The 15,864-nt window shown below is 43.4% G+C and overlaps 1 protein-coding gene across 8 annotated transcripts in view; it reads right to left on the reverse strand.

Annotated features, from left to right (window-relative positions):
* TJP1 (tight junction protein 1) overlaps window positions 1-15,864 on the reverse strand; it is a 308,695-nt gene that overhangs the window by 98,702 nt on the left and 194,129 nt on the right. For all 8 annotated transcript variants that reach the window (XM_073303700.1, XM_073303698.1, XM_073303696.1 and 5 more), the window contains one exon: window positions 902-958. In XM_073303700.1, the coding sequence (XP_073159801.1) occupies window positions 902-958 (57 nt within the window). The remainder of the gene's footprint in view (window positions 1-901; window positions 959-15,864) is intronic.

The raw sequence follows: 15,864 nt of genomic DNA on the forward strand, positions 1-15,864 counted from the left end.
ATGTTTAGTTAGTTTAGTATGGAATTGGCTACCAGCATTCTCTTTGGTGTAAGATCTAGAGTAGTAAGGGACTGGTCTCTGGGAACCGGGAGCAACCTGATGTGGTGTGATTTTTGGTTTAAGTGACCTTTTATCATAAAAGTCCAGTTTGTCTGGGTGGCAAGATAGACTGGAGAGTCTAAGGGGTCTGTGTGTGACTCCATGGTAAGACTGGTATTGTGATCCAGAAGATCACATTTGTCACTGGCATGGTGAAACGGAAGTATAGAACACACCACCAGCTTGGGGTGTCTGTCCTGTTTTCTGACAGTCTGCCCTGAGATAGGCACACTCAAACGTGAGCCACTCCAGACAGTGTGACAATTTATAAAAAAGTGATCTCTGCCTACTACAGGTCACCACAAGCAGATGACTGAGGCCTCAAACACAAAATTTCTAGCCAATTCTGGTCAGAACACGGTTAAATTATGTGTCTCAGAAGTACAGGTTTGTAGAAACTATTTTCAAACAGAAATTTTTATTTGTGAAATTTTATTCTATTTAGATTTAACATTTTTATGTTTAAATTACACAGTTATACTGCTAAAACTCTTTTAGCTTTGCAATGCATGAAATACACTTCAGCATAATTTTCAGTTGCATGGGGATATGCACAAAAAAGTTACCTAAAAAACTTAGGCAAGCTCAAGAGTGACTCAGCAAAAAGTTGTCATCTTGGCAAGTTTTACCAATAACTACTATTTGAGCAGAGAATTTACAACAATTCTAATTTTAAACAAAGTAATGTGACAAACCAGTTTCCTTTTCTTTTGCTTCCTGACATCTGGCTCTTTTCTATTGTTTTCAAAAGCTGCCAGTATCCTGAGTTATGCATACAGAATTAATTGTTGTAATAACTTACCCTGTGAAGAGTCACTGTGTGTTGTTCCCATATAGCTGTTTCTTCCATTGTTGTGCTCTGATTAAAAAAAAAAAAAAAAAAGTAAAGTTAGATTTTCGTGTCAATATATAGACGTTCTTATGAGCTGGGCAGTACCTCAACTGTAAATTGACAAATTTATATTCATAGTTAGCTACTCATTGGGAGTATTAAAGCTGAGGAAAAACAGATTTTTAATATAAAGACAGGAAACAGCTCAACGGAACTTCCTGTGTTTCTAACTGAAACATTCGGAAAAGGACTCCCCATTATATTCATCTCATACTAGTTGCATGACAATTTTCAATGCTTATACAATTACTAAGTTAGTACTATTGTGCATCTAGCAGCTGTGCAATTTTTGCTTATGTTAACTGCACTTTCCCCAACACAGAAGTTTGCCTTTTCAGAACCAAAGTGAAAAATACAGAAAGAAATTACATCCAACTTCAAACACTGTGTTTAGTAAACCCTTCCTTCCACTCAAATTCAAACACTTTATCATCAGAGAATCCTAACAGATCTAATAGATGGCCCCCATTTGGTTTTACCTTATCACAGAGAAAACCTAAGTGTCACTTCCTATTTTCTTGGGTTATTTCAATAAGAATTTGAGTACCAAATGAACATAGCAGTACTACCCTTTCAAGGAGGTTCTGAACTGCCTTGATTCCCAATTTGCAGGATTAGGCCCCAAAAGGAGATTTTAATTTAATTTTTAAAATAATTTCATTGTTTATTCTTTGCGCCTGTAATGTTAGGGAGATGTTATAAACTATATTTAAATTTCTTTTAAAATCACCAAGCTTTGATCAGAGATACAATGAAAACATTGAGAGAAGTGTAAGGTCTGTGGAGTTGAACAAAAGGATGAAATTCCAAATGTTTCCAACCCTTGGAATTATAATTAAGTTTAAGAGAAAACGTACAAACGTTTGTTATGTAGGTTCTCATTTGTTCAATGAGCAGTAGTGAGTGATGCTGGTCTAATGCCCAGTTTTAGTTCTGCTATAATCAAACGTTGATTTATTAGCTTCTGATAATACTTCATGTTTTGTTAGTATTCCACCATTTATTTCTTTGTTCTAATTATACCCATATATATTACCATTAATCAGGAATGCCTAGCTATGGAGTATAGTACATGAGCTATTGTACTGTACCGTGCATATAGGTCACATTTAACTGACTCTGCAGTTCAATGTATGCTAATCTTCTTTTATCTGAACACTAGCACTGCAAAACAAAACAAGGACCTATGTAAGGGAACAAGATTAGAGAGTAGCAATATGAAAACATTTACAAGCCCTGCATTTTTGCCTTGGAAATAAAGACTTGCAAGTCTACGGAGAGTGCCACAAGAAGTAGACATTGATGGGAGAAAAAAGCAGCCAGTAAGGACCAGGGAGGGGCTTTGGAGAAAGAGCAGGAAAGTCAGTAGGCAATATATGAGAGCGGCACCTATCCTGCTGAAAAACTGTCTTTATTTTCAAAGGGAGCGTCCAGTCAGTCTAGAACCTTTTATAGGCAAACAAATCAGACATCTATTTAACAAAAGTGAATAAAAATAGGTGAACACACTCAAAACAAATGTCAATAAAAACAGGTCTAAAACCAGAAATAAAACCTGTCTTAACTTGGCAGCCACCACAAAAATCCTAACAACACTGCAGTTAACTGTACCACACCATGTCAAATACTAAGCATCAGTGCAGCGATATATACAAATGGCTACATGAAAATAATATCCAATACCATGCACTACTTTTGAGAACTTTATCCTAACACCAGACACAGAGCGTGTATACTTATCCCCTCATTCAATACCTTAAAAACTTACATCAGAGTATTACGGGTATATAAAATACTTTATAGGTAAACACTAAGGTCCTTGCCTGGCCCTAAGGAGCTTACTTCACACTTGACACTAAAATGCCTTGTTTTCCTTTTTTCCTAGTGCACATTCTGTTTCCTAAAGTGAACTGATTTTTCTTAGAGTAGAATGTATTTTACTAAACTGCAACTTCCTTTCTATTCCATACTATGCAACTGATTTGAATTAGAAAGATTATGGCTTTTTAACTCGTTCCCATAACAAAAGTATGGCATTTAATAGTATAATTATGCCAAACACTTAAAAAATACCGAATACATTATCATGAATATAGCACTAGTGAGAGATTGTTTACATACTAAAAGGAAGTTACCTTTGCAACAAAAGAAAATCCATCTGTTTGTTAAGCAAGTAATACAATAAGCAAATGTTACTTGCTATTTTCATTTCTCAATGGTCTTATTCGGCTAGCTTAAAAATCTTGGTTTTCGCAAAAAAGTTCTTTAGCCTGAATACTCGTGCCAAACGAATGAAGAATTGTCTGTGCCAGTAATTTTAAGCTTTCTTCATCCAATGTTGTTGAAAAACAACCACCCATTCATTTATATTATGATTTGTTAATATTTCTGGTTGACTGCTGTCTTTGTGGGCCTTAACATTGGAGTCAACAGCAGGAGATGAGGAAACTGCTGAAGTGCCTTATAAAGTGGAACATGAGTGTTGTAAACAGAACACACAACTCAAAATGTTACATAACTTCTTATAGTAGTCAAGTACTTGTCTGGGTTTTAAAACATATATGTTTCATGTTTTCTGAATAATGGCAGCCTGATTTCTACTGTTTAGTGGTGCATCTAATCCCTTATGGTAATTAGAAATTAAACTCCAGTATTTCACTTCAGGTTACAATCTATAATGTTACAAGAATCAAGCAAATAAAACTGTGTAGCTATAAATCACCATACACTTGGGTAAAGATACCATAATGAACTAAGCCAAAAAAGTATGCTCAAGATTAAGACAATTCAATCAGAATGCAACGCCATCTTATTGAATGACAAAACTGACATGGACAGAAGCATATGCAATATTAGACACTGAAGTTAATCCCAGGCACTATCAGCTGGTTTGCTGTGTCCTTACTTGACTACCTGGGTCATCAGCAATATTACTGAGTTGGAAAAACTTTTTGTCCCAGCTCTTCTGACTAAACTTTAGAATCACTGCTACCCATTACGTTACATCACCTCAGACTGACAAAAAAATTTCCATCAATTTAAGAATAAATAAAAAAAAGGAGACTAGACATTAAGAAATATTATGTTCAATATTCAACAGATTTGTGTAGTTAATCTTCATTCATTTCATTTGAGAACAATTTCTAATCCCTTTCCTACTATATATGTAGAGCCCTATCAATTTCATGGCCGTGAAAAACGTGTCCCGGACTGTGAAATCTGATCTCTCCCATGCTGCTGAGAGGACCCCAGCTGGAGGCTCCTAGCTGCGAGTTCCAGTGGGACTGGAGAGGAACAGGACTTGTCCTTCCCCTGCATGGCTGCTCTTGGGGGTGGGAGGGATCAGACCCATCTCTGGGTACCTTTTGGGTTGGGACCTCCACGGTTACAACACCATGAAATTTCAGACGTAAACATCTGAAAACGTGAAATTGACCAATTCTAAAACCCTCTGGCCATGAAATTGATCAAAATGGACCATGAATTTGGTAGGGCCAGATTATATAATATTGCCCTAGCAAATTCATGGTATGTATGTATGTATGTATGTATGTATGTATGTATGTATGCATGCAGTTGAACAAATGAAGTAGTTTGAATGACCAACATATCAAAATAGTTTCATAATTACCTGCTGAATCTTAACTTCCGTACTTGAGGTAGTTATAACTGTGTGCAAAAACTAGACTATTATCCAAACACGCTTTTCCCCCCAATCACCTTTAAAGAGAAGTGACAAAGTCAGCTTCTGATGAAACAACATAGGTGATGAATACAAAAATCACCACCAAAAAAAAAAAAAGAAAAAGAAAAAGAAAAAAAGAAAAACCAGTTGAAAAAAAATTACACTAGAACTAGATTTTTCCCCCCCAATGAGAAAAGTTGTTTGAGAAAAGATTAAAAAGTTATGGCTTTATAAAATCTTGACGTGGCATCTTTCACATTAAGAATGAGCAGTTTTATAGTAAGAATACTTAGTAGTTACATACCAGTTCTACATACTTAAATACTCCAGCAAAACATAAAAATTAATCTTGTTGCATTTTCAAGTTGAAAACCAGTTGTTTTAGGAGTTTGGGGGAAAGTTTAGGTACGCTCGGAAATATTGCTTCTGAGAGGATTGAGCATGTGATGCTGAAGATTGTGACGACATACCTGGAGGACAGGATCAGTGAGTCTTCTGCTGCTTGTGAGGAGGTTTGTAGGGTTGCTGGAAGAAGTGCGGACTTCTGAACCGTTGTTCAGGTGGCGGACAGAAGAATTTTCCTTTGGATGCAGATGTGTAGATACCCAGAGAACATGGAGTGGCTCTGGAATCTTTGAGAGAGTGGAGGAAAATGTCGGTCTTCTGATTGAATAGGTGAGACTCATCAAATGGGAGGTCCACTCTGATACGCTGTAGCTCCTTGTGGAAATCAGATGAATGCAGCCATGATTTCCTCCACATGACAACTCTCGTGGCCATTGAGCATGAAGTTTCCCCGACCAGCTTGCTCTCCAAGATAGCCTGAAAACTGGCAAAATCTTGCTGGGAAAGCTTGTCTGTAAAGTCCTCCAATTTGCTGTAACTCAGAAAGTCATATTTAGCCAATACCACCTGGTAGTTAGAAAACCAAAACTGGACCACGAGAAAACCTTGTGCTCCAGAAAATCCAGTCGCTTCCACTGCTTGTCTGCCGGAATTGAGCATGGGCGTTTCTGCTTGGCCCCTCTGTCACTGTCTGTATCATGAGGGAACTAGGTGCAGGGTGAGAGAACAGAAACTCAGACTCCTTCGCTGGTATATATAGTACCTCTTCTCTTCCCCCTTGGAGTGGATGCACAAGTGGCTGGGGTGTGCCAAACAGTTTGAGCTGGTTGAAGTATGACATCATTGACTGGTAGAGCAACACTGGTCAGTACCGAGGCATGCAGTATGTCAAGAACCTGATGCTGTTTGCCCTGTACTTCCTCCAGTGGAACACTGAGGTCCTCAGCCACCTTGCATGAGAGGTCCTGGAACTGACAAATGTCATCCAACAGCGATGGGGCCAAGAACACAGCCAAGAACCAAGAACACAGCAGCATCTATTCTGGTGGTACCATCAAAGCTGGACTAAGTGGCTCATCCTCCAAAACTGGTTGTGAATGCCTATTTGGGGATACCCAAAGCAGGCAGAGGGATGAATCCTCTCTTGCTGAACGGGAAGGCTCTGAAGCTGGATATTAAGGCCAGGATCCGCAGTACAGCCAACAAGACTGATCCGGCAGATGCTGTGGAGGGCTCCACAGAGTGGGATACCAGTGGCACCTCTGTTGGGGAAAGGGAGGGTACTGCCACTGAGTTGGCAGAATAGGAGGGTAGTCACATCAGCGGTACGGCAGAAGCAGCCCCTGTGCTCCATTCAAGTCCTCCAATGATGCTAAGTCAGAGCCCAGTTCCAATGACCGGAACCATATGAACCATAGGAGAGTGGGTGGAAGCCCGATTCAAGTGAGGTACATCCAGGGTAGGAGAGCATGGGGATCTCATTTCCCCCAGAGCAAAAAAGTTCACAGGGCCTGAGCACAGACTCCAACCTCCTTAGCACCACACGCTCCAAAGGCAGAACTGGAGGGCTACTACGGAACCAATGCTTCCCTTGACTTAGGGGGTGACAACTTGGAAGGCATACAACGCTCAGTGAACAAGACTGGTGGATCCACCAGTCTGAGAGACCTCTTATGAGCCTTGGAATGTGCTGCTCGTCCATCGCTGGAACTCATGGAAGACCCATTGTTCTTCTTCGGCCTGGAGAAAGACTTACTGCCATGTTTATGTGCATGCTTCCTTATCTCATGACTAGACCCTGGCATGGGGTCCACAATACTGGTACTGGTGGAACTGGACTCCATCTCTGTGGTCAGAGGCATAGTCCTGGGTTTCTCAGGCCAATGTATGGAAGGATCCCCAGCCTCAATCTGACTGTAGTCTCATGGCAACCGCCATGAGGTACTTCTTGAGGCGGAGAGCCTGAACTTCCCGGGTACAGCTTGGGAAGGAGAGGCAGATACTGCACCTGGGCTTCTCCCAAGTAGTAAGGACAGCACTGGTGCTCATAACTGACCGAGAATGAACGTGGGCAGGAGGCACAGATCTTGAACACAGGCGTCTTTGGCATAATCCAGTATCCAGGAATGGGTGCTGGGGGAGGACCTCAGAAAACAGTGTTCCCAAAGTCTCTTAATTTCTAAAACTATTACTAAACACTAAAACTACAATAAAAACAACAAAAAGAATTATGTACAACTCTAAAAACAGGTGCCGTTTCCCCCCCCACCCCAAAGTGCATCAGAAACAAGAGGACACTAGCAGCTCCAACTCAGACTACATGGAAGTGAGAAGGAACTGAGTGCGCAGTTGGTCTGCTCCACCCTTTATCTTTGGACGAAACCATGAGGCAGAGCAAGGGCGCAAGTGTGAACCAACAGACTCTGCTACTTCCAAATTCTCCAGCTCTGGATGCATTGTGCATGTGTACAACCCTCAGCGGAATTCAGGGACCATCATTCACAAAAGAACTGAAGTTTGCTCCAGTCTATGGCTGGAGAAACTTAGCTGAGGCCAAACAGCCTATGGAGAGTATGTGGGCAGAGAGTGAGACACTATCACCACACAGTCCAGAGACTATATTCTCTGAACTCGTATACATTTTGTTTTACTATAACTCATCAGCCTAATCTGGATACAGTAGAAAATGACTTTGCTCTGAATCTTTCAGCAACCATGCAGAGGAATCTTACTCCATTGCATGAGTGGTAATCACATCAAGTTGCTGCACTATGTGTTAAAATATTTTTTCTTATGCTCATTTCATCCATTTTGTACATACTGCTTAGCCTCTAATCCAAGTTCCTGGCCTCCCATCCTTTACCTTTTGCTAATTACTAGGTATTTTGTGAAACCCAATCTTCTTGGCTATGGCTATAAAGACAGGTTTCAGAGTAGCAGCCGTGTTAGTCTGTATTCGCAAAAAGAAAAGGAGTACTGGGGCACCTTAGAGATTAACCAACTTATTTGAGCATAAGCTTTCGTGAACTACAGCTCACTTCATCGGATGCATTCAGTGGAAAATACAGTGAGGAGATTTATATACACACAGAACATGCAAAAATGGGTGTTATCATACACACTGTAAGGAGAGTGATCACGTAAGACGAGCTATTACCAGCAGGAAAGCGGGGGGGAGGAAAACCTTTTGTAGTGATAATCAAGGTGGGCCATTTCCAGCAGTTAACAGGAACCTCTGAGGAACAGTGGGGGCGGGGGGGAATAAACATGGGGAAAAACTAAACTAGACAAGCCATTTACAACACACACCTTGCTTCTCTACAAAAGAAAAAGGACACTAAACTATCTAAACTACTACATGCCACAGCAATGGTTCCCTTAACCCACCCAGCAATATTGTCAATCTATCCAACTATACTGTTAGCCCAGCAGAAGAATCTGTCCTATCTCGGGGCCTCTCCTTCTGCCCCTCCACCCCTACGAACATGATACAGTTCTGTTGTGACCTAGAATCCTATTTTTGACGTCTCTGACTCAAGGAATATTTCCAACACACCTCTGAACAACATACTAATCCACAGAGACCTCCCTACCAACACTACAAAAAGAAGGATTCTAGGTGGACTCCTCCTGAAGGTCGAAACAACAGACTGGACTTCTACATAGAGTACTTCCGCCGACGTGCACTGGCTGAAATTGTGGAAAAGCAGCATCACTTGCCCCATAACCTCACCCGTGCAGAACACAATGCCATCCACAGCCTCAGAAACAACTCTGACATCATAATAAAAAAGGCTGACAAAGGAGGTGCTGTCGTCATCATGAATAGGTCGGAATATGAACAAGAGGCTGCTAGGCAGCTCTCCTACATCGCTTTCTACAAGCCATTACCCTCTGATCCCACTGAGGGTTACCAAAAGAAACTACAGCATTTGCTCAAGAAACTCCCTGAAAAAGCACAAGAACAAATCCGCACAGACACACCCCTGGAACCCCGACCAGGGGTATTCTATCTGCTACCCAAGATCCATAAAACTGGAAATCCTGGACGCCCCATCATCTCAGGCATTGGCACTCTGACAGCAGGATTGTCTGGCTATGTAGACTCCTTCCTCAGGCCCTACGCTACCAGCACTCCCAGCTACCTTCGAGACACCACTGACTTCCTGAAGAAACTACAATCCATCGGTGATCTTCCTGAAAACACCATCCTGGCCACTATGGATATAGAAGCCCTCTACACCAACATTCCACACAAAGATGGACTACAAGCCGTCAGGAACAGTATCCCCAATAATGTCACGACAAACCTGGTGGCTGGACTTTGTGACTGTCCACAAATGTGAAATAGTTGTGGGTGAGGACAAAATGAATACCTTCAAATCAGCGGCACTGCTATGGGTACCCGCATGGCCCCACAGTACGCCAACATTTTTATGGCTGACTTAGAACAACGCTTCCTCAGCTCTCGTACCCTAATGCCCCTACTCTACTTGCGCTACATTGATGACATCTTCATCATCTGGACCCACGGAAAAGAAGCCCTTGAGGAATTCCACCCTGATTTCAACAATTTCCATCCCACCATCAACCTCAGCCTGGTCCAGTCCACACAAGAGATCCACTTCCTGGACACTACGGTGCTAATAAGCGATGGTCACATAACCACCACCTTATATCAGAAACCTACTGACCGCTATTCCTACGTACATGCCTCCAGCTTTCACCCAGACCACACCACACAATCCATGGTCTACAGCCAAGCTCTACGATACAACCGCATTTCCTCCAACCCCTCAGACAGAGACAAACACCTACAAGATCTCTATCAAGCATTCTTACAACTACAATACCCACCTGCTGAAGCAAACTGACAGAGCCAGAAGAGTACCCAGCAGTCACCTACTACAGGACAGGCCTAAAAAAGAAAACAACAGAACGCCACTAGCCGTCACCTTCAGCCTCCAACTAAAACCTCTCCAACGCATCATCAAGGATCTACAACCTTCCTGAAGAACGACCCTCACTCTCACAAATCTTGGGAGACAGGCCAGTCCTTGCCTACAGACAGCCCCCCAACCTGAAGCAAATCATAGAATCATAGAATATCAGGGTTGGAAGGGACCCCAGAAGGTCATCTAGTCCAACCCCCTGCTCAAAGCAGGACCAATTCCCAGTTAAATCATCCCAGCCAGGGCTTTGTCAAGCCTGACCTTAAAAACCTCTAAGGAAGGAGATTCCACCACCTCCCTAGGTAACGCATTCCAGTGTTTCACCACCCTCTTAGTGAAAAAGTTTTTCCTAATATCCAATCTAAACCTCCCCCACTGCAACTTGAGACCGTTACTCCTCGTTCTGTCATCTGCTACCATTGAGAACAGTCTAGAGCCATCCTCTTTGGAACCCCCTTTCAGGTAGTTGAAAGCAGCTATCAAATCCCCCCTCATTCTTCTCTTCTGCAGGCTAAACAATCCCAGCTCCCTCAGCCTCTCCTCATAACTCATGTGTTCCAGTCCCCTAATCATTTTTGTTGCCCTTCGCTGGACTCTCTCCAATTTATCCACATCCTTCTTGAAGTGTGGGGCCCAAAACTGGACACAGTACTCCAGATGAGGCCTCACCAATGTCGAATAGAGGGGAACGATCACGTCCCTCGATCTGCTCGCTATGCCCCTACTTATACATCCCAAAATGCCATTGGCCTTCTTGGCAACAAGGGCACACTGCTGACTTATATCCAGCTTCTCGTCCACTGTCACCCCTAGGTCCTTTTCCGCAGAACTGCTGCCTAGCCATTCGGTCCCTAGTCTGTAGCTGTGCATTGGGTTCTTCCGTCCTAAGTGCAGGACCCTGCACTTATCCTTATTGAACCTCATCAGATTTCTTTTGGCCCAATCCTCCAATTTGTCTAGGTCCTTCTGTATCCTATCCCTCCCCTCCAGCGTATCTACCACTCCTCCCAGTTTAGTATCATCCGCAAATTTGCTGAGAGTGCAATCCACACCATCCTCCAGATCATTTATGAAGATATTGAACAAAACCGGCCCCAGGACCGACCCTTGGGGTACTCCACTTGATACCGGCTGCCAACTAGATATGGAGCCATTGATCACTACCCGTTGAGCCCGACAATCTAGCCAGCTTTCTACCCACCTTGTAGTGCATTCATCCAGCCCATACTTCCTTAACTTGCTGACAAGAATACTGTGGGAGACCGTGTCAAAAGCTTTGCTAAAGTCAAGAAACAATACATCCACTGCTTTCCCTTCATCCACAGAACCAGTAATCTCATCATAAAAGGCGATTAGATTAGTCAGGCATGACCTTCCCTTGGTGAATCCATGCTGGCTGTTCCTGATCACTTTCCTCTCATGCAAGTGCTTCAGGATTGATTCTTTCAAATACTCACCAGCAACCACACACCACACAACAGAACCACTTACCCAGGAACCTATCCTTGCAACAAAGCCCATTGCCAACTGTGCCCACATATCTATTCAGGGGACACCATCATAGGGCCTAATCACATCAGCCACACTATCAGAGGCTCATTCACCTGCACATCCACTAATGTGATATATGCATCATGTGCCAGCAATGCCCCTCTGCCATGTACATTGGTGAAACTGGACAGTCTCTACATAAAAGAATAAATGCACACAAATCAGATGTCAAGAATTATAACATTCATAAACCAGTTGGAGAACACTTTAATCTCTCTGGTCACTTGATTACAGACCTAAAGGTCACAATATTACAACAAAAAGACTTCAAAAACAGACTCCAACGAGAGACTGCTGCATTGGAATTAATTTGCAAACTGGATACAATTAACTTAGGCTTGAATAGAGACTGGGAGTGGATGTGTCATTATACAAAGTAAAACTATTTCCCCATGTTTATTCCCCACCCCCCAACCCCCACTGTTCCTCAGACGTTCCTGTTAACTGCTGGAAATGGCCCACCTTGATTATCACAACAAAAGGTTTTCTTCAGCATTTTAAAACAGATGAGTTCTTATTTTAAAGCTACGGGAAGAAATCAATTAAAATTTTCTAACTTTGGAATGTATAATATCATAGAGGACTTCAGATATTTCTCACTGACCACCAGACTTCAAAAATTCATCCTATTTTATTCTTTCAAATGACTAAAGTAAATCATATTGTATTGACCAAAACTTCTAAATACTAATGTAAAACTGTGGCCATGATTTCATTTAATGGTCATATGTTTCATACAGGTCTTAAACTAAATCCAAAAAGTCAGTTTAGGACATAGCTTCAGTTACCGATCTCAGAGTAGGTCTATACTACGAAATTAGGTTGAATTTATAGACGTCAATTTTTTAGAAAGCGATTTTATAGTCGATTGTGTGTGTTCCCACTGAGCGCATTAAGTCGGCGGAGTGCGCCCACAGTACCAAGGCTAGCGTCGACTTTTGGCGCGTTGCACTGTGGGTAGCTATCCCACAGTTCCCGCAGTCTCTGCCGCCCATTGGAATTCTGGGTTAAGCTCCCAATGCCTGATGGGGCAAAAACATTGTTGTGGGTGGTTTTGGGTACATATCGTCAGTCACGCCTCCCTCCATGAAAGCAAGGGCAAACAATCGTTTTGCGCCTTTTTTCTGTGCGGGCGCCATACTGCTTTCAGCAGATGGTGCAGTAGGTCTGCAAACCATCGTCAAACAACCGCTTCTGCTGCCACTCTGCTCTCCTAATGCTATAAATCCACCTCTCAAGTCCTCTATATGACTGTTATCATCCACCGCTTCTGCTGCCACTCTGCTCTCCTGCTGGTCTCGCAGGGCCGCATCCACTGCAACTCTGCTCGGCTGCTCTTGTCTCACCATACCACGGCAAGCATGCAGCCCGCTCACCTGTTGTGTCCTGGTAGCAGACTATGCAGTAGGTTTGCAAAACTGGTCATCCAACCACTGCTTCCCCTGCAACTCTGCTCTTCTGCAGACGCCATACCACAGCAAGCATGGCGTCTGCTCAGATCACCGTGGCAGTTATGAGCATTGTAAACACCTGGCACATTATCATCCGCTACATGCAGAACCAGAACCTGCAAAAGCAGGCGAGGAGGCGATGGCAGCGTGGTCACAAGAGTGATGAGGACATGGATACGGACTTCTCTCAAAACACGGGCCCTGCCAATGTGGGCATCATGGTGCTAATGGGGCAGGTTCATATGGTGGAACGCTAATGGGGCTCAGGAAACAAGCACAGACTGGTGGGACCGCATAATGTTGCGGGTCTGGGATGATTCCTAGTGACTGTGAAACTTTTGCATACGTAAAGGCACTTCCATGGAACTTTGACTTGCTTTCCCCTGCCCTGAAGCCCAAGAATACCAAGATGAGAGCAGCCCTCACAGTTGAGAAGTGAATGGCAATAGCCCTGTGGAAGCTTGCAACTCCAGACAGCTACCGGTCAGTCGGGAATCAATTTGGAGTGGGCAAATCTACTGTGGGGGGCTGCAAGTAGCCAACGCAATCAAAGATCTGCTGATATCAAGGGTAGTGACCCTGGGAAATGTGCAGGTCATAGTGGTTGGCTTTGCTGCAATGGGATTCCCTAACTGTGGTGGGGCCATAGACGGAACCCATATCCCTATCTTGGGACCGGAGCACCAAGCCGGCGAGTACATAAACCACAAGGGGTACTTTTCAGTGGTGCTGCAAGCACTGGTGGATCACAAGGGACGTTTCACCAACATCAACGTAGGATGGCCGGAAAAGGTACATGGTGCTCGCATCTTCAGGAACTCTGGTCTGTTTCAAAAGCTGCAGGAAGGGCTTTATTCCCAGACCAGAAAATAACCGTTGGGGATGTTGAAATGCCTATAGTTATCCTTGCGGACCCAGCCTACCCCTTAATGCCATGGCTCATGAAGCCGTACACAGGCAGCCTGGACAGTAGTCAGGAGCTGTTCAGCTACAGGCTGAGCAAGTGCAGAATGGTGATAGAATGTGCATTTGTACGTTTAAAATCATGCTGGCGCAGTTTACTGACTCGGTTAGAGCTCAGCAAAACCAATATTCCCATTGTTATTACTGCTTGCTGTGTGCTCCACAATATCTGTGAGAGTAAGGGGGAGACTTTACGGCGGGGTGGGAAGTTGAAGCAAATCGCCTGGCCGCTGATTACATGCGGCCAGACACCATGGTGACTAGAAGAGCACAGAAGGGCGCGTGGCGCATCAGAGAAGCTTTGAAAACCAGTTTCATGGCTGACCAGGCTATGGTGTGACAGTTCTGTTTGTTTCTCCTTGATGAAAACCAGCCCCCTTGGTTCACTCTACTACCCTATAAGCCAACCACCCTCTCCTCCCCCCTTCGATCACCACTTGCAGAGGCAATAAATTCATTGTTGTTTCAAGTTCATGCATTCTTTATTAATTCATCACACAAATAGGGGGATAACTGCCAAGGTAGCCCAGGAGGGGTGGGGGAGGAGGGAAGGACAAGGCCACACTGCACTTCAAAACTTATTGAATGCCTGCCTTCTGTTGCTTAGGCAGTCCTCTGTGGTGGAGTGGTTGGGTGCCCAAGGGCCGCAGTGTTGGTCTGTGCCTTTCCTGCACCTCAACAATATGCCAGAGCATATTAGTTTGATCCTCCAGTAGCCTCAGCGATTGCATCCTGCCTCCTTTCCTCATGCTGCCGCCACCTTTCCTCTTGGGGTGGAGTGGGGGTGCGGGGCCTGGGGATAAGCAGAGGATTGGGGGGTCCACAGAAAATTTTAAATGAAAATTGGGGTCCTCGGGTTACCAAAGTTTGAGAACCGCTATGCTGACTGAAACAAAAAAGGTGCCACTGACTGCTTTTGCTGTGTGGCCACACCCTGAATTACAAATGCTAATTTTATCAAGGGAAGACACTAGAACATAAGAACAGTCATACTGTGTCAAACCAAAGGTCCTTTTAGCCCAGTATCCTGTCTTCCGACAGCGGCCAATGCCAGAAGGAACGAACAGAACAGATAATCACTAAGTGATTCATCCCCTGTCACCCATTCCCAGCTTCTGGCAAACAGAGGCTAGGGACACCATCCCTGTCCATCCTGGATAATACCCATTGATGGACCTATTTTCAATGAACTTATCTAATTCTTTTTTTAACCCTGTTATGAACTTGACCTTCACAACATCCTCTGGCAAGGAGTTCCACAGGTTCACTGTGTGTTGTGTGAAAAAATACTTTGTTTTAAACCTGTTGCCTATTAATTTCATTTGGTGACTTCTAGTTCCTGTGTTATGACACGTAAATAACACTTCCTTATTTACTTTCTCCACACCAGTCATGATTTTATAGGCCTCTATCATATCCCCCCTTACTTGTTGCTTTTCCAAGCTGAAAAGTCCCAGTCTTATTCATCTCTCCTCATATGGCAGCCATTCCATACCCCTAATAATTTTTGCTGCCCTTTTCTAAACCTTTTCCAATTTCAATATATCTTTTTTGAGCTGGGGCAACCACTTCTGCACACAGTATTCAAGATGTGGACATACCATGGAGTTATATAGCGGCAATGTGATATTTTCTGTCTTATTATCTATCCCTTTCTTAATGATTCCCAACATTCTGTTTGCTTTTTTTGACTGATGCTGCTGCACATTGAGTGGATGTTTTCAGAGAACTATCCACAATGACTCCAAGATCTCTTTCTTGAGTGGTAACAGACAATTGAAACTGCCATCATTTTATATGTATAGTTGGGATTATGTTCTCCAATGTGCATTACTTTGTATTTATCAACATTGAATTTCATCTGCCATTTTGTTGCCCAGTCACCCAGTTTGGAGAGATCCTTTTGTACCTCTTCGCAGTCTGCCC

The sequence above is a fragment of the Lepidochelys kempii genome, chromosome 10, assembly GCF_965140265.1.
Source record: "Lepidochelys kempii isolate rLepKem1 chromosome 10, rLepKem1.hap2, whole genome shotgun sequence".
Classification (NCBI taxonomy): Eukaryota; Metazoa; Chordata; order Testudines; family Cheloniidae; genus Lepidochelys; species Lepidochelys kempii.